Below are 19,595 nucleotides of genomic sequence, written 5' to 3' on the forward strand. Positions count from 1 at the left end.
AACTAATCTTGAAAAAACAAAACACAACAAAACGCAGAAGCCAGTTTTGTGTATAAAAAATATACTACAATTCATGTTGCAGCCAACAAGTAGAATTATGGTGACAGCTCTCTATCAGAAATCTGGCACTAACTAATAGCCTTTCATTTTCTCCCTTTAAATCAAATCATTCCAGAAGTTGATTTTATGAATGAGTTAGACTGCAAAGGAAGAGAACGTTTAGCAAAACTGGACAACACTGTTTTGCTGGCAAAGCATAACATGTTTTATTACTGACCATTTCCTGTTAGAATGCAAGATCATCTTCAGTTCTTCACCAATTAAACGGTACACCTTATGAAGCAGCAATCAAGCAGTTTGCCACCAGTATATCAGAGATCAGTTCAAAGGTGAAATAGGCAATAATGCTGATATTTAGCAGGCTAAAAGGCAGAGTATATTCTAGAAGAATTTATCACTGAGCGGATCATGGTCTGTTTTGCTGGAGAACTGAAATCGTTTTTATATAGATACATATAAAATATTTCTATATGTGTATTTGCAAACGCCACGTGCACACATACAAACACATATGTAAATATATATAAATACATATTTATGCATACGTGAAACCCCAAACTTGAGCTAAATTAAATTGTCCCTCCAGCTTTGTAATGCAAATGAGACTAACAGGCTTGTGCTGTTTGTGGTTCGAGATGATTTGCGTTTCCATAGAGATGCTGACTGAATTAAAGTTTTTAATTTTTTTTTATATATAGGCCTACTTGTATCTTTAAAAGTCTAAATATGTATCTGCTGTACCTCAGCATTTCCTCAGTGACTCCACACCAATTTCCACCAGTTAAGGCTATGTGCAAATTTTGTACCCTTCGCTACTTTCCAATCTAAGCCCTGTACCAGGCACCTGCAGAGCTGAGTTTATTGCTTCTCTCCTCACTCCTAGCTTCTTGGTAAGGAAAGGGGGAAAAAAAGGAAAAAGAAAAAGCAGTTTATTAACTGCTAGCAGATCATATTCCAAGGAGTTATTTATTTATTGCCCTCTGTATACTGCTCAAGAAACATCTTTGCCGTCAAAAGTTCCCACTGTCAGAAAATCTGGAATTCAGGGAAAAACAGACTGTGTGCTTCTAGTGGGGGAAATGCCAAAGGACAGACTTTTTCTTATGTGTCAGAAGCTTTTTACCCTTTCTTTGTGAGCAGTCACAGGCTGGAGAGCAAGGACGTGCTGAGACGAGCCAGACTAGCCCTGGCCAGCGATGGGTTCACCACCTCCCTGCCTGGGCATGGCTGTGCTCGCCCCTCAGTGGAACCTAAGCCCGTCTTATACAAGGATCGCACAAAGCTCAAGTCCCCACATGCCCCCGGAGCCACATTAGAGATGGCCGCCAGCAAAAGTGACAAGGGTCGGCCAGGGTTGAAATTTGGGCAGGGAAACCAAGCAGATCAGTTTAACTTTCTGTTTCCAATCGGCTTTGCTTTATGAGGCCCGGGCACAGGCTAAAGTGGCTGGATGCCACTCGCCCTGCCACCACCTGAGAGGAAAATCAGAGAGCCTGCAGCACTGTGTGGGAACTCATTTCCATGTGGTTTCAGCAATATGTGATTTTTAAACAGCGACACACAAGAGGTCAACCTCCGGAATCGCTCTGAACCACAATCAAAAACAGTGTCTTTTGTACCTCCCATCTGCGTAAGAAGAGGAACTATTTCTCTGGTGAACCAACGATGTCCATAAGCACCCATAAGACGAGATGTTGGCACCCAACCTCTCATTTGATCCTGGGAGAGCCCGGAAGGAAAGTCTATGGCACTAACGCCATACAGACGTATTGCCGACGAGCTTATCGTGTAGGGGCATGTTGCAGGGACGTAGCTCCCTCCCGCCCCGCGGGGTGAGCTCCTGCAACTAAGGCTGAGCCTCTGCACGCGAGGCTGCCCTACCCTCCCATGCTGACGCAAGTCCTAAGCCCCCAAAAGCCTATTTTTGAACCAGAGCAGAGTTCCCTTTTTCCAGCTTTTTGGAAGCCCCATGGAGGGAGACTACTGTCTGTATTCCTCCTTATTTTCCTCCCTTTGACGTGGGGTGTGGAGACAAGGGGCAGAAAAGGCAAGAAGCTGAGCCCCTGCTGACCGAGCTAATGTGCCTGCAGCCCTGACCTCCTGGGAAGAGGAGCCTGAGCTGTGGCCACTCTGCTGCTCGGGGCATGTGGGTGCAGGCAGAGCCATTTAAACCTACATGCTGCCTTTGTGGAAGGGTCCCAGAGCCCCATGCACTCCCCCACCGAAGCCTGTGAGCGCTGCATCTCCTACCTTTTGCTGCAGCGGCTGCGGGGCCATCCCTGGGTCGGTGATGTAGGTCTTCTTCGTACCGGGCGGCTGGTACAGCCCGGGAGGAGCTTGACCCACGGTGTTACTAGCGGGATACGCCGGCTCGACCTTCCATGTGCTCTGCGGCATGTAGGGCGCTTCGGAGCCGTTCCTCCCCCCGTACCCACCGTAGTACGGGTCCTGGTACCGGCCCTGCTGCGGCGCGTAGCCATAGCTGGGCTCCGAGGGCCGGGCTGGCGGCGGGGCGTACCCATAGTCGGGCCCACGGGGCTGCGGCGAGCCGTATTGCGGGGCGCCGGGCGGGCGGGACGGCGGGGCCGAGTAGGGCTGGCCGGGCCCCACGCTGCCGTAGTGTGAGGGCTGAGGGCCAGGAGGCTGGTAGTGAGGGCTGGGCTGCGCCGTCCTCACCTGCACGTTGAAGGTCGGGCGGCTGGGCGTGGAGGCCGTGGCGTAGGAGGCCGGGACCGGCTGCGGCTTCAGGGTGCCGATAGGAGTGACCGGGATGGGAGCCGGCTGGCCCGGGCCCTTGGCGGTGGATTTCTTGGTGGCGGTGAGGGGAGGCTGGTTGGGAATGATCATCCGCTTGTGGCCGGTGACGGGGGTGGACACGGACGGGGCGGTGGCAGCAGAGCTGCTGGTGGTCCCGGAGCCCTAGGAGCGAACAGAGAGAGCGGCGGTGTCAGCAGGAGGGGCCGCTCGGGCATTGGGTTGTGCGCGGAAGGGTTAAGAGGGAACGGGGTTTTGCAGTAACATCTGCACAGCAACTCAAACTGCTTAGGAAAGCAGGAATGTACCTGAGACCACACATTATAAAATGGTAATAGCAACCTTTTCCAGCTCTGACAGAACAGGGACAGCGCTGCTGCAGCCGAGCAGAGCTGCCACGCACGGTGTTTCGTCTCTCCTTGGGGTTTTTTCCTCTGCCTCAAAACAAGCAAACAAACTCAAAGGCAATAAATGTGAGGGAAAAAAAAGGGGACTCACTGGAGAATAATTAGGGGGGAGACTCATGTTCCTGTGAAAATGAGAGCACTCAGAAAAAGAAGGAAAATGCAAGTAGAGTCTCTGTGGAGATGTGAAATTCCTTGGGTCCCCAGAGTGCTTGGAGGGTACTGCCCCCAATATGAGACCATCTTTGATACAACACAGGAGGCAGCAAAATGGGATGGCACAAAAGCAGCTCCCAAGCCGTAAGAATAAGCTTGGAGCAAAGCAAGACACAGAAGTGTCCCTGCTCCTGGCTGTGCTCCTAAGCACTGCAAGTCTGGAGTGACCCCAGCAAAGGCAAATGCTACACACGGCACATGAAAGGGCAGAAAGCAAGCCAAGATTCCCAAGAGCTTCAGAAGTCAGCTCCTGCAATGGCAGCCCTGTAACCCTGCACCGACACCTGGGCACAGCAGCGCTCGGGCAGCCAGGGATTCGGTTCACAGCAAGCACCGCCACTTCCTGGGATTTGGCGACCGAATGAAGATTTAGTGAAGCAGTGACACTGTCCTAATGGGTATCTTACATCTTTCTGTCTCATGTACTTGTTTCTCGTTCTTAAAATTCTTGTTTAACTCTCATGTCACAATACACCGGTGTAAAAAGACAGCTTTGTTAAAGAGCTCACAACATGAAATGGTTTCTGAAGACTACTGAAGATCACCATTAAGCTGAAGATCACCAATACTGAAGATCTCCAACTCTGGAGCTCAGGGTTAGGTAAAATTTCTTGCCTCTCTTTATTTTCCTTTATTCAAAAAGGACACTTGAATTCCATGCCTTCTGTACAGAGAGGGAACACATGCAGTTTGACAGCATTTCTTTGCTGTTGCCCTTAGCGAGATGGCTCTGTCTCATCCAACCTTCCTGCACCGGGCTTGATCTCACCCCGATCCCCTCAAAAACCTCTCAATTCTCAGCATCCCAAAGTCAGACAAGCTGAGCTCTCACCACAGGCTGTGTTCAAGCTATGACATACACCTTTTTCCTCAAATGCTCAGTCTTGTGCTTGTCCCCAGGCACTGATGTTTTCTGCAGGCTCCCTGCCTGCATGTGCTGCCTCGCCACGCTCTTGCTGGCACTGCTGGGCAGGGGAGAGGGCACTGGGGGCTCAGCAGGAGCACCCCGCGCATTCCTACCCGGGCCAGAGAAATCCTCTGCCTGGTCAGCAGGTGGCGGCAATAAATTGCTGCCAAATCAACCCAGGTCAGTGGCTGGAGAGGAACTTCAACCACCCATTTATTTCCCTGAGCCTCCGAGGGTACCAAACTCACCATCCGTGATAAGGTGGGAGAAAGGCAGGCCCACCACCACCATGTGGCAACCACCACACACGAAGGGAGGTAAGAGCAAGCCACCCAACTTCTCTTTCACAGCCCACAACCATGTCTACGTGGGATAAGGAAGCTCAACTACACGACTGGGAGCTCTTCACTGGTGACAGGTGCAAAGACATTTTTGCTGATGCACTGGAAAAGAACTTACTTCTGCAATCACACCTTCAGGGCAAACCTCCCACAAGGAATCACTATAAATGAGCAAAACAACAGGAAAATAAGAGCATCAATCTAGTTTTAGAGGTGTAAAAGGTGTGAATGCAGAGGTGGGGAAAAACAATGCAGCAAACTTCTGCTGGAGAAAAAACATCTCAATGTATTCAAACCCTGACCTCGTAAACAGATCCATGACAAAGCATAGACAGACTGAAGAGATTTTGAAAGTGAGAAGAACGAAGAGATTTTGCTGAAACGCAAAGACAGAGACAAGTTAAGGGTCTGTAGCCCTCTACTAATATCGCCTGAGTCTTCTATTTCTGAAATACCTGATAAGGAGCAGGCATTCCTCTATCGCTGCCTCCAGAGCACAACTGTGCTCAGTGCTAGCACGAAAATTTGCTTCCTGTTGGAATTATTCTCCCATGTCAGCCTGGCGTTTATGTCCAGGAGTGCTAGAAACTTTCCCATTTCCTCACCTATTTCATTCTTGTAAATGACAGTAGTTTGTCCACTTACTGTAATGGGATGAAAGGTCCACAATGCGGCACTGTGTAATTACCACCAGAAAAGCATTTTTTTCCCATGTGAACAGGCAGAAGGTAGATAATGTTTTAATGACAATGGCACATCAGCGGGGAGGGGGAAAGCTCAAAACAAAACAACATCAACGAGCCCTTATTCATCACATTTTATGTTTCTGAATGCGGACTCTGGAAGCAAATGATGACAGACTGCCAGTAAAGCTCTTGCGATCGAAGCCTGTCCCACCCCAAGAATCCCGGGGGATTTTGATCTTATATATAAGCATCCACTTAACACATTTCCTGTATTGGTGCCAGTCTCCTGCCAGGACTGGAATACACCTTAACAGTGAATGATAACCTCTTCCTCCAAGATAACCCTCGCTGCCTGCTCTCTGGCACTCTGAAAGGCTCTGAGCAGCTCCCACGTTTGACACCACAAAAGGGATGCACTCAGTCTCCCCTCCTGCACCAGGACCCAAGTGAAGGAAAGGTGGCAAACCAGGGCACCAGGGCCACAGACCCAGCTCTGCCATCAGCTTCGGAGCAAAGGGTCGAGCTAACAAGTGCCGGCTGCATTGTGGCATTCAAACCACAGCCTGCCTTGAGGAGGAGGAAGTTTGCATCAGTAGGAGTCCCCAGAGGCACCCTGCGTGACTCATTCTGAATTCCTCTGAGGGTGCTGGGCAAGTGTGTGATGAAAGCTGGGCTTGAGTGGGAGGAGGAGGGTGTAACACTAGTTAACATGGTGTAGTAGAGATATGGGACAAGTTGGAGGGAATTTAACACTACTGGAGCATTAACGATTTATGGGGACGCAAAGAGGAGCTTTGGCTGTAGATCCTGAACAAGGGCACAGGTGAGGCAGCACCATAAATCCTCTGCCCTTTTGCTTGGGAGAGAAGGGTGGCTACAGTCCAGGCTTCTGTGTACCCTGCCGCAGACTCAAATATCACCCCCAGCATAAACCTCTAGATCATTAGTGGATTAAGAAAAGACGCTATACATGCACATGAACTATGGACAAGATTCCTGCTCTGAGGACAGGCATGTGCAGAAGAATGAGAAAACGACACTCCGATACCGTGGAGAAGAGTGATTTCAACAGATGTCTGTTAGGCACTAGGAGGATAGGAGAGATGGATGGGGCTATAAAGATGTCGGGTAGATGAAGAGGGAGTACCGAACAGAAAGCTGGAAAGGACTACCTATATCACTGGGTACAGTCCCAGCAAAACAGATGACTGTCACAAATGTTTCATCCAAACGAGTCCACGGAACATCTAGTAGCGCAATGAAGTAGGCTCATCCAAAAGCACATCGAAATGACAGCCCAGAAGCACGAAAACAAGTAGAAATAGGAGTTAGAAAAAGGATGAAGACAAAGAGTGGCTTCATAGGATTTCAGGCATCCCTTCCTCCAGCAGCTCCTGGACAGCTCATTTCAAAACCGTACTGCATTTGCAAGTGACTATCGCAGCCAAACACGCTCTCTGACATCCTCTAAAGGCTGTTTTCAAAGGAAGACAGGCTTTCCTCTGCTCGCCATGCACTAGATGAAACTGTCTGACACACTTCGCAAGTGCAAATTAGAACCACGCTACTTACCATCAACCCCTTCTTGCAAATTCATATTTGCAAAGAGAGAGTAAACTAGAAACCCCAGGTGCTGATAAGGCAGAGTTGTTAAGAGAAACTAGAGTAGGAAGGAGTTAAATTCAGAACCTCAACTACCACAAACATTATAATACAAAATCTTTTTTTTAATGGGGAAAGCACAAGAGCCTTGTTTAAACACAGATGGAAGTACCTAAATGTACTGCCTCTTCTACAAATGAATTATCCAGCAGTTCAAATAAAGGTGAACTAATACTGACAAAATCAAACAGAACTCAATGAATGTGGGAGGAAAAAAACCCCAAAACACTTCTCCTAAATAAAGCTACCATGCGCAACTGTGAGGGGAATCATTCTGTTTGGTAACTCCTGTCATGTCTACTGAAATGCAGTGAAAGTTTATAAACATTTGCAGGAGTTTCTTGCACCAACCACCGTGTGAGAAGGCTGTGCCGTTATCACAAATCCGTGCGTTTCTACGGGTCTGACTGTCAAAGCTGGAGATCTGGATTCAAAGCTACCCTGGTGGGGAAACCCAAAGTTCGGAATATCTGTGCGATTCTTCATTCTGTAGAAATTATTTACATAGATCTTACATTAAATTCAGCGTACACCTTCAACAAAGTCATTAAATAGGTACTAGAGATGAAATCTGTTCTACAAGAAATAGTCTGTAATTCTATACCATTTGTCAGGGTTAAATCCTAAGAAGAGTACAAAGTAACTGTAGTGTACAGCTGGAGCATGGTTCTATATGATCAGCTGGAAGCCTGATGAAAAGGACTCGATTCTCCTTTTATTTTGTGTATTTGTAGAGTATTTTCTATAGAATCCCTTCAGTTATTCAGTTTCAGAGACTGGATCAAAAATGCCTACACAAAGTTTATCACGTTCTATTCAATTCTCCAGACATTTTTCATAAAGGTACAGTTGAATAGCTCTAGCCCTTTAGCTGTCAAATTATCACATATAAAGATACATTACTCCAGCTCAGTGGTTTTCAACCTTTATGCTCTGCAGCCCCCAAATGTTTTTCAGGAGAGACAAGTTCCTTTACGGAGAGAGTTAATCTACTGACAAAAAACATGTTTTTTTTTTTTAAGTTACCTTTCACAGAATTCTTCTTAGTTACCTTAGGAGTGATGCAAGGACCCCCAGGGTTTCCAGAGCACAGGCTGCGAACCACTGCTCTAGCTGGGGCTGTCTTTTTTGAGTATTTCAGTCACTTTTACTCCGGGAGAGGAATGAAACAACCCTCGAAAGGCAAAGACCTGGCAACTACTGGTGGTCTGAACGCAGGACGCAGCGTTCCCAGGAGGCTGCCGGCTGCCAATGCCTGTGCAGCACCTCTCTTCCTAACCCAGCTGCTCTTCTGCATGGTCCATGAGCACAAGCGGGACCGAAACGTGGGGCCAGCCCGGGCAGGCACCAGGACCAGCTGCAGTCTTCTCAGTGGGGCTTGGTGGCAGCAGTGGTTGGAGGCCTGTGTGTGGCAAAGCCAGCAAAGGGTGGAAAATTAACTTGGCTTCTCCTGACACCACGGGCTGGCGTTCACCTCGGCTAGATGAGGTGCTTAAAGCTGCAAGATCGGTGAAGAAATGCATCTCCACGGGGCCATTTATCCCACTCTAATATTGAAGCTTAAAAAGGGGAGATGAATCATCCACTGGGGGAATCTACTTCTCTCCTCCGACTGTAGAAGAAGCACGAAAACAGCCAAGACAAGTCGCTGAATATTTAGACAGCACAAGTTAGTTGAGACAAATCCCACAATAAGCAGGTAATTTTGACGTGACTGTTAGAAGCAGAGATACCTTTCCCCGGCATTGAGTGTGCTGCCACTCAAGCTCAGCTGGTGCTTTGCACCGAGGGGGTTTTGGAGTGCCGATGAGCCAGGACCCTGCCATGCCTGCAAGACCAAGAGGCTGGGCAGCGAAGGCATTTCCAGCAAACAAAGGGGGTGATTGGGGTGGGCTGCACTTTCCCACCTACATGCTGCACAGTGGCTCCCACTAGAACTGGAGCTGCTGCCTTGCCATGAGAAGCATTTGGGCTGTGCCTCCTTCCTGCCTGAGGCAGCAGAGCCCAGCTCCCTCTCAACGTGGGAAGGAGAGCCCCAGGGAAACATTAAATACCCTGCTTTGAAACCTGGGCCTTTAGGTACCTGAAAACGTGAACAGGCATTTTATGGGGTTTCCTGGTGTGCAGACACATCTAACACCTGCTGACTTCAAATTCTGTATTTGAACAAGCAGCTTTGCTAGTAATAATGTATGCTCAGGTTCCCCTCAGCATATCCTCTTTTTCTGTCTGAAATACCATCTGGGTGAAAAAGAGAAATCTGGCCTTTCAGTTGGGACTTGCAGATACTTAGCATTCTGGTAGAGCTCTAGCTGGGTTGCTGAATGTCCAGAGATCGTGGGCAGATGCACTGCCCCCATGCAGCATATCCGATGCATTTGCAGTAGCAAGGATTTTCTGGCCTTCTTTGTAATGTTCAAATAGGAGACCGAGCACACTGAGGACACGTCGGTCCCCTGTGCACTGATGCTATGTGATGCACATGCCTCGGTTGCTAGCACAGGTGTCTTTAGGTGTCAAAACGTCCTTAGAATCTCATCCAAAATTTTGAAGTCTGGTCCAAAACCATAAAAACCTCAGCCAAAACACGGTTATAATCGGATGAAGCTTTTCTTTTCAGTTTCATCATTCTCTCATTTCCAGTTTACAGCTGCCATGTGAGCATCACAGAGGCATGGGCTGTGCGTGATCAGCAGCCACACTCGCACTTCCCAGCAGTGTTTATATGGGATTCAGCTTGTTGGCTTGACTACCAGAAGCTATCAAGGTATTCGAACAGATTGCTCCTAGGCATTACACCAAAAGAAAAAGAGGAGAAATCTAATAAAGTGTTCATCTCTGGTTCTCAAATGAAGAGAATACCTTACAGATGCCATAAAGTGTTACAAGAACACAACTGCTTCTGAGCTTTGATCTGTTTTTCAGCTGCTACCAAGGGTGGAAAAGGAGTCAACATAATTGTTAATGTTTCTGTTCACAACCTCTTTTGCACTCCTTGTGACAGCCCAACTTGAAACACAAGGGAGAAGAGGGTGCACAAAAGAAAAGGTGATAACAAGTTGACCTCCAATATTTTATCATGGAAAAAAGACTTTCACAACAGATGTGCGCAGTTACAGACAAACACCTTGGTTCAGCTTTCAGTATGGGTGTCAAGTTTTCTAGGCAAGCTGGGTTTCCACTTCCCAACACTCCATTAATTCCACAGAGCCTGAGCACATCTGAAAAGTTTGGTCTCCAAAACACAAACGCAATGCCAGGGAGGAATTTTGCTTGTCCTTCTTGGTTTCATATTTACTTTTCTGTTTACCCCAACACTATCACTACAATAACTACTGTGAGACTTTTTATTTGTTTTTCCCTTTCTGATGAGTGATCATCTGGTATTTATGAGAAGGACTACGTGAAAGACCAGCTATAAAGATGTGCAAACAATTGACCTAAATACTTCTAGCTCTGGTAGACAGTCAAGGGCCATAATTTGAGCTTAATTCATTGATCGAGATTGCTAGAATTAAAACTCTTCTATTTAAGCAATTCCTCTTGATCAGTTCAACTGCAGTAGCCACTTCATCTACAAGGACATCTGACATCAGTATGAGAAGTATCATTGTCAGAAAGCTACAGAAGATGTCAGTTGTGAGAAGTTGGATGTTTTCTGAACTAATCTTGGGATATTTCTGTAATTTCCCACCTTCTTGACTAGAATGACAAATTTGTGCCAGTCTGGACCTCAGGAACACGCAACGGCAGCCCCCCACGTGGGCTGAATCTCTGGCACATCGACTCAGCAATAAATTATGTAAAGAGCTGCGCACCACAGCCCTTTGGTTACATCAAAATGCAGAACTACCGAATACAATCCCGGAACAGAAGACCACAAAAAGGGTAGAGCGGTACGCTGGGAACACAAGTGCATGGTGTAGAGAAACCAAGCTCCTCAAGGAACACCTTCACCAAGGTTTAGTCAGGCAGACAGCATCCAAAACATATCCATTAGGCAAGCTGGGCACTTTAACAAGTTGAATGAGTCTCCTTGCTTAACTTAGGTAAGACGTTGCATTGCCTGACAATGGGGAAAGCCCCCGCTCCCCTATAAATAAAAACTTTGGGTGAGCAAGGTATTTTTATGACTTTTGCTATTACTGAGCTAGTGAAGCTTAAAGTATCATAATTACAACATCCACAAACTTAAAAACGTTTTTTCTTCCTTTTATAACTCGCTGTTTGTAATGGAAAAGAAGCTCATGTGCATGATAAATATGGGCAGGTTGGAGGGTTATACAGATTATGCAGCTATCCATGGATGTCTATCATGATTCATATAAATGGATCAAAATGGAATAATGGAAGATGCATGAGCGAGGGGAAGGGTTGTGCAGCTGTGAGTGACACAATGAAAAATATTCACAAAATCTTCTGGAGAAGTCTTCTACAGCTTAGATGGAAAAGTTAGTATTTTCCATTGTGTGTTAAACAACAGATTTAAAAAATAGTCCAGAAACTCTATAAAAGGTTCTCATTTCCTACTAAATTGCAAAGGAGTTTTAGAGTGTTTATAGAGTATGCAAGCTTTCTTCCTTTATTAATTCTAGAGGATATTAAAAGTGTGCATATGCACACATAAAATAATATGAAATACATATGCACTCAGTCTCTACTTGGTTTACTTTGCTTTACTTGTTATTTGTTTACGATTCCATTTAGTTGTTGCATTGCTTGCATTTATGACCTATTTATCTTTTCAAATTCCAAAAGTCTATTAAACCAGATTAAAAAAATTATCCTACCACAGGGCATAAACATTTTCAAATGTTAGTATTGTCTCTATTTCCTGTGAAAACCATGTGTTTTTATTCTTTTCTTCCCCACATTTTAAAGCCTGTGCGAAGAGTAGTACAGAAGAGTAGAAGCATCACTGAACAATTCCGTGTTCGTAAAACATCTGCTTTCTTATGGTTCATTTGAGGTCCAGAACCCACCATCATCCGCCAATATTTTTAGTGGGATACAAAAATGATTCAAGTTAGCAACTTGAGTGGTTAGCAGCAGAGAAAAACCATGCAGCCTCACCAAAAAAACAACACTTCAAGAAAAACAAAAACCAAAAAACAAACAAAAAGAAAACACAACACCATAAAAGGCAAGCAGATACGACAGAGGGGTTATTTTTCCTGTTAGGTCCAACGTACACCTTTCCAAAACGCTGACGGGCTCCAACAGGTCAGCTTTAACTGTTTTCCCAGCTGGCTCCTTCTGGGAAGTGGAGTGGAACGTTCCCTCATTTATCCGTCTGCTTGGGTTATCACCGCTGCCCGAAATACCTTCGTCTTTTCACAATATCACAGACTCCAACTTACGATGCTGAGAAATATATACGATTGGAAAGGTTTTCTTTCACCCTCTGCAGCTCTTAAAATTATTCTGTACGTATATAAATACATACAGCAAGATGCATGGAATTTACCCATTACAAGTCTATTCAAAACACCAGGGCAATACTGTAACAAGCCAGGAAAGTGAGAGTATTAATTTGTAGCACAGAAAAATACCGTCTGTAACACGGCAATACTCAAGCAAAAAGCAATGCAGACAGTTGGAGAGAATATTTAGAAATTAAGGTGCTGACTCAGAATAATCACCTTCTCCACTATTTTCCTCTCTCAATAGAAAACATAAAATTACTTTAAACATGTGGATAATAAAGTGTTTACTTAAAAAACACGTTGATAAAAGTTTAGAATAAAAATTTAGGACTGGCATTTTCCATACTTAATATCAAAACAATATTACTCTAAAAAGCCCATGTACAGCAGTCTCAAATCCATTGCCTCTGCAGGCTTGGTTCTGTTGCAAATGGCATTATAAATCAATCCGCTTTTCCTAAATATGCCTTGAGGAAACAAAGTCACAAATAGCCATTGTAATTTTTAATATAAAAACACACACAGAAAAGAACAGCAAAAAAATCTCTTCCTCATTCTGAAGCAGAACGCAAGAGCTGTGTTTTTCAACAACTCGTATTGCTGAATAGGTTATATGCTTGTTCCAAAAAGGACAACTATTTTTTGAAGCAACTTAATGCCACATACTAGTTTAATACCAGGCTTTCTTGTATGCCACGCTCCTCTCAGCTCAGCAGTTTTAGGAAAAAAAAAAAAAAAAAGTCGTTAAACTTCATCAGTGATGATCTAATGAGCCCTATTAAGTTATGATTTATAATTTTCCTCACTTACACTGCTCTTGGATCAAAATAACATCTCGAGACATTTGCTCCATGGCTGCTGATCGGGTTAAGGTTATCGCAGACACAGCTAAGAACCAGAATATTCTTTAAAACCTCGTTCTGCCCGAGTTACATTTTTAAAAAGTGCATTATAAGAAGCCAGATTCTGATCTCAGTGACACTGGTGCCAGCTTAAGCAAGTCAGTTGACTCCAGGAGATTTACTTCAGCACTGTCTGTGGCCGATCAGGATTCGGCCTGCTACTGCCAATGAATTTGGAGGGCTTTTCTCTGCACTGGGAGCACATCGGGGGTTGCTATGCAAACTTAACAAATCTTAAAAATGAACATCTAAGGAGATCTTGGCAAGTCATACCTGAACGAAAGCAAATGAGATTTCTAACCTAGGCTGAGCACAGGCTAAGCAGAGGCCTGGACCGGCCTCCGGCTGCAGCCCCTGCGAGCCCCGGCCTGGCGAGCCGACCCGCGGCACGCTTCGGTACCAGGAATTGAAAAGCAGCTTGCTAATTCAAAACAAGCACACATATCCTCCCACTCTCCTCACTTCTTCCCTCGTGGTGGATGTATAAATGTATACTGATGGCTCCCGGGATTTATAGCCTAACCGATTTTGACATTTTTAACTTCAGAATTTGAACCAGTGACTTTCTAGCCCTGGGGCGGGAGTGCTAAATGCTAAAAACTTTGGGACTAGGGAGTATTAATTTAGTCCTTCTGAGCAGCTTGGCTTCAACAATGTTCTAACAAGGGCTCAACACTATCCAAAATTCAGCAGTGGACGCCCGAAAACTGCAAGGAATTTTGGATCCAAAGTGGAGTTTTGTGGCTTTGGTTCTTGTTTGTCACAGTGCAAACGAAGCTCCAGACCTGAACTCGAGGGGAGCGGGGAGAACTCAGGTCTGGGTCTGAATTTACAGCAAGATGAACTTCACTTCCAGCTTGCGTTGCTTCTTTTTTTGTGGTTCATGACATATTTGTATTTTAAGAAAAAATAAACTATGCACGGAGCAAGCGTCCTGGCATCACAAGTCATCAATAAATCTCTTTTCCATAACAACCCACAAGAATTCACTGCAGGACCCAATTGTTAAAACACAAAGCCATGACACTCTATAAGCTTTCAGAAGCATCATTCTAGCCCTTGTGGACTCTCTGAATTCTCTAAATGAGTCACTGGCCTCTCAACGGAATTGTCAAAACTTAAGTTAAGCCAGGTTAATTCCCTCCCCCCTTTAATTTAGAAGTCCAGCTGCAGCGTGTGGCTTTCCAGTGAAAAGACCTAAACGCAGAGCTCGCTCACCCCGAACAGGAAATCTCACGGGGCCTAAAGCTCGTCTTTTCCTAAAAACTAGATATAAGCCACACTAAAGGGGGAAAATGTGATTTTCAAAGCCTTGTGGGGCATGTGATGTAAAAATCAATATCCTACTTACACAGCTCAAAGCATTTTCTGCTGAAGGCCAAAGGATCACAGCTGAAGCTGTTACGGTTGGGAAGGGGCAGCTGTAAGTGGGGACGGGGGGAGCAGACCCTAACAGAGCAAGGACAAGGGAGAGGCCAAACCCAAGCACTTTCACCAGAGCAAGCAAGGGCTTCTGCTAGGTGGGACACGGTGAGGACATCCCCTCTGCCCTGAGGCTCTTTTTGGTGGAAGGTGATGTGATGGTGGAACAACTGCAGCTCGCAGCACAGCATCCTGCTTGGCTTTAGCTACCTTGCTCGAACTAACGACGGAGTATCAGCTATACAGGACACCCAAAACCAAGGCTTTTGCTGGGCAGGGTCAGCCTGCCAGCAGCTAAGCCCCAGCCACATGTCCCTACCACCAAACTGTCCGTGAGAGTGCATGTGGAGCCATTTCTGACCAGTCTCTGTCTGCTGAGTCCTCACCTATTGAGTCTGCTTTAACATGGAGACGAAGCAGGGCTCCAGCATGTGAGCATCTTCACAAGACGTTTCACGTGTCTCATGCACACAGGGTCCAGTAGAATTTACCAGATGTTATTACTTATTTATTTTTTTTTGTACACAGTTTGCTAGGCTGTCTTTACAAACTTGTCTCTGTCCCACTCTGTGCTGCATCATACTCGGCATAAAGGAATAAACTACCCTGAAAATTGCTCAAGTTTTTGTACCCTCTCCCCCACTGCTGGAAGATCATTTCAAAACACCACTTTGTAGTTTGTTAGAAAAAAAACAAACAAACAAACAAACAAAAAAACACTTAAATTTCCAGGCCAAATATTTCATGTTGTCCTGTTTGTCCTTAGGAACGGGTACAACAACAACAACAGCAATTAGTCACAGAAGATCACTGTGTTGATTTCAATAGCTTATACCAATTTGGTAGGAATTGGTAAAGGCTCCATAACCTTCCAACAGAACTACAATTTTCACCACTGAGGATATTATCACAAGGAGGAAAGGTGTTCCCTCAGCTGTAACTAATTCTTTCCTTAATAATAAAAGAGAAGCCTACCAGCAATTCTTCTGAAAATGGAAAAGATGGAAAAGGAAAAAGAAAAAAAAAAGACAAAAAAGAAGGATGGAGGAGAAGAAAAAAAAGTAGTTTCTACTACTAATGCAGAAAAGAAAAATGTAATTGAGGATTTTGGACTTCATTAAAATAAAAAAGTAGCTTTCAAGACTGCAGAAAAAGTTTAAAGCATGATAAGAACTCAAAAAAAAACCAGATGGAAAACAAAGAAGAAACTGAAATTAGTTGTGGGTTGTTGTTTTTTTGTTTATTTTTTAAAGGGAAAATATAAATGATTTTAAACTGATCCCATGATACTTTTAACAGCTGGAATTGATAATGCTGAACTCAGCCATCGTTGTTCTATATTTAGTTTTGTATCTATCAAAGTCCACACGACTTTTCCATGAGACAGACAGATATATAGGGTGATACACAGATAGAAACATAAAAAGAAAAAAGGAAAAATATCATTAGGAAAGGGTACATTTTCTTGTCTGCTCTTTCAGTATGATTTTTTATTTCAATTTCTACCTTATTATTTCCTATAAGTAGAAACAGATTTCTCTCTCTTTCAAAAAATTCTTAAACAGAAAACCTCTTTTGACAGTTTCAGCAGCAGATTAATCACTTTTGCAACCCACAAAAAAAAAAAAAAAAAGTTTTCTGGAAAGCATAACTGTCTGTAAATGTAAATGACAGAATTACTCTCTCTTATGCTAAGACGCCTACACATTCTCTCACTTCCATGACTCAGCACCAGATAAAAGTATGTGAGATAATAAGCAGTGAATTTTCCTTTAGAACAACAATTAAAATGGTTAAAAAAAAAAACAAGTCTTGTTCTCTCCCCCCTGTCCCCGCCAAATAAACAGAAACCCCCATGGTGTTAAAGCAAATTCTGCCAACAGATTTCCCTTCCACTGGAGTCACTGGAATCGAGTACAAATATCCCAACTTGAGACTTCAGAGAGGAAAGGGACCAGGCTCAACAGCATCAAAATCAAAACACATGCAAACACGAGAGGCTTTTCTTTTTCTCCAAATGAGCAATAATGGGTCTGTTTCAACAAAGAGGAATTTTATTACTGTTCATCCCCTGCCTCGCTCTAATTTGGTAGACAAATGAGTCGAAATTTTGCTCACCTATAATGAAAATTTCCAGGCACTCTATGGCAATGCACTCATGCCAAAAATCACAGAAACCTGTGGGGAAGGGAGGGGAATTTCAGTGGGACTTTCCCTCCTGCCCTGTGGTCGTCATCTGAGTTGTGCGAGGAGCTCGTCAGGAGCCCAGTTATTTCTCCCGCAGCACGCCGAGGCGGTGGCAGACCCTTCAGACCAACGTGTAACTCTTATTTTGGACCAGTCTCCAAGAAGAAGCCAACCTCAGCTAGGCTCTGATGGTACCTCTGATATAAGCAGCCACGATCTCAATGCAGTAATGCTGGCAGCCGGTTTGCAAATGCTGCTGGCACAGGGACAGCCACATCCTCCCCACACGCTCCATCAGCCCCAGCACGCAGGGTGCTGATCAAGAGGAATGATTGTTTATTAAGCAGATATACTTCATAAAAGGGGGACTTCCCAAGCCCCCATACAGCCCGGAGCCCCCCTTGCCCAGCGCTGCATGTTTCTGCTATGAGCTTCGACCATCTCATGAGGAGTGGGGCACCAAGAGCCCACGTCCCTTGGAGGCAGCTCCCTCTGCCAGGACCTGAAAGTCATAGGATTAGTTAAATTATTAAATAAAGCAGAAAAAAAGAGAGCTCATGCCCGTCACCTTCAGAGGAAGCCCCATCCAGGAGAGCCACACCAAGCAGCTCTGCCATCAGGCCTTTGTACTGCTGATGGCTCTTAAATATTTTATTCTGGAAATCGGAAATTAATGGCATTAGCCATTAAAGTTTAAATTTAAAGGAAAGCCCCAGGGTAAGGCTCCTGCAAGGCAGCAACCCCGTTAGGTCCCTAATCTCTGTGCTGTGAGGATTAATGTCCCATACACAGCACACACACACAGGCAGCTCGTGCAACAGCATCGTGGGCCACCGGTGCGGGACATCTCATCAGAGGGATGCTTGGGACTGAGCCAGAGGCAGAACCTAACCCTTCAGCAGACATTCATTAATAAAGCCCCTCTTCTTTACACTGGGGTTCCTGGAAATTTGGGGCAGGGTCCCCCAAATGATGAATGCTTCCCACGGAGAGAGACCAGGGCTGGGAGAGGCATGGGGAGCAGGGTCCTGAGCACCCCAATGCCACCCCAACCCAGTCCACCTTTTCCCCAAGCAGCTGTGCTCCCAAGGATAAGCCCTGTAAGTTCTAGATGGGAATTTGCAGGCCCCAAAAACCCAGCACTGGCCCGTTGGCATCTGTGTCTCAAAACCATGAGTTTTATTTCACGAATGACAGATTTCCAAGCCCAAATCCGACTCAAAGCAGGTGTAGCTCCAGTGGTTTCTGTGCAGCCACATCTGCTTACACTCCAGGGCAAATGCCAAACTATTTATTGCTACTTAAAATTTATTGCATTTTTAGTCCTCCATCCCAAAACGGCTTTTGTTCAAAAATTCCTTTTAAATCCTTCTATGCTGACGGGGTAAATCAAACCCGACAATTAAAATGGTGAATTGGTCAGAACCTCACAACTTCCACCTGAGGATCTCCAACCACTTTTGGAACTTAAATGCATTTAATCACTCCCATGCCTCTTGCAAAGAGGAAAAAGCAAAAAAGCAAAAAAGCAAAAAAGCAAAAAAGCAAAAAAAAAAAAGCATACTTTTAAATTCTCTTTTTGCAGATAAAAAACTGAAGTACTGGGAGCCCCCAATACCCTGCTAGGAAGCAGCCTGCCCCAAAGACCGCTTATCTAGTAAATCAGAGGCAGGGCTGGGAAGGGAAACCAGGAGTTTCAGCAACTCTCAGTCCTCTTGTTCTCACCACTTCATCAAACAACAGGCGCAGCTATGTGATCATACAGTTGTCAGTGTTTTCCCTCAAGGGGCTGGTCAGAAGATGCTGAAAGCATTTGATCCACATGGTATTAAATGCTAGCACTGAACATTATTGTTCGACGATGAAAATTCAGACATAAATAACTGGCTTGTTTCAAATGAGTAAAAGGATGTCTGTGTTTGCAGGAAACTCACAAGAGGGAGTAAAGAACCAGGGTGTTCCTTTCCTTTTATTATTACCCCCTTTTTTTTTTTTTTTTTTTTTTTTTTTTTTATTTCTTTCTCGGCGATGTCTGGAAATAAACCATCAGACAGGGGAGCTGCTCCCGGTGCTGCTGTGGCAGATGGCAAGCACGGCTCGAGACGGGGGCTCTGCCTCGGCGGGGCTGCGTGGGGAATTCTGCAGCGGGAGGCAACAAGGCGCAATGTGCAGGCTGCCGTCTGCATTCATATAAATCGCTGTCTGTTGCTAGCAGCACAAGTTGTTCTGAAAACAAGAGTCAATCATCTGTAGCCTTATTTCTGTACATTTCCTGCAGGGGTCTCATGAAATAAATGAGAATAAATGTAAGGGCGAGAGTTCCTATTAGGAGCAGCCTCGTCAGCATCACCCAGCCAAGCATTTACGTCATCAGCATGCTAATTTAATCAGACCTGAGCAGTGATGCTATAAATGGATTACCATCCCAGCTAGTGTGGTTACCGAGGTAACTCAGCCCTTTGTGCCACGGATACAATCGGCTTAATGATAATAAAAACCTCAGCACAAATGAAACAGAAGGAAAAGCCTGACAGGGCTGACGCATACACGACCCTTTCTCTCCTCTTCCCCCCCGCCCTTCCTCAACCTCAGCCGCTTACTGCAATAAAATTAAGTGCTGCTGTGATC

General features: G+C 45.2%; 1 protein-coding gene across 12 annotated transcripts in view; it reads right to left on the reverse strand.

Moving 5' to 3' along the window:
* The window catches only part of LPP (LIM domain containing preferred translocation partner in lipoma), a 317,139-nt gene that overhangs the window by 114,857 nt on the left and 182,687 nt on the right, over window positions 1-19,595 (reverse strand). For all 12 annotated transcript variants that reach the window (XM_084292045.1, XM_084292042.1, XM_084292043.1 and 9 more), the window contains one exon: window positions 2,311-2,979. In XM_084292045.1, the coding sequence (XP_084148171.1) occupies window positions 2,311-2,979 (669 nt within the window). The remainder of the gene's footprint in view (window positions 1-2,310; window positions 2,980-19,595) is intronic.

Source organism: Netta rufina (assembly GCF_964035555.1).
Source record: "Netta rufina genome assembly, chromosome: 9".
Classification (NCBI taxonomy): domain Eukaryota; kingdom Metazoa; phylum Chordata; class Aves; order Anseriformes; family Anatidae; genus Netta; species Netta rufina.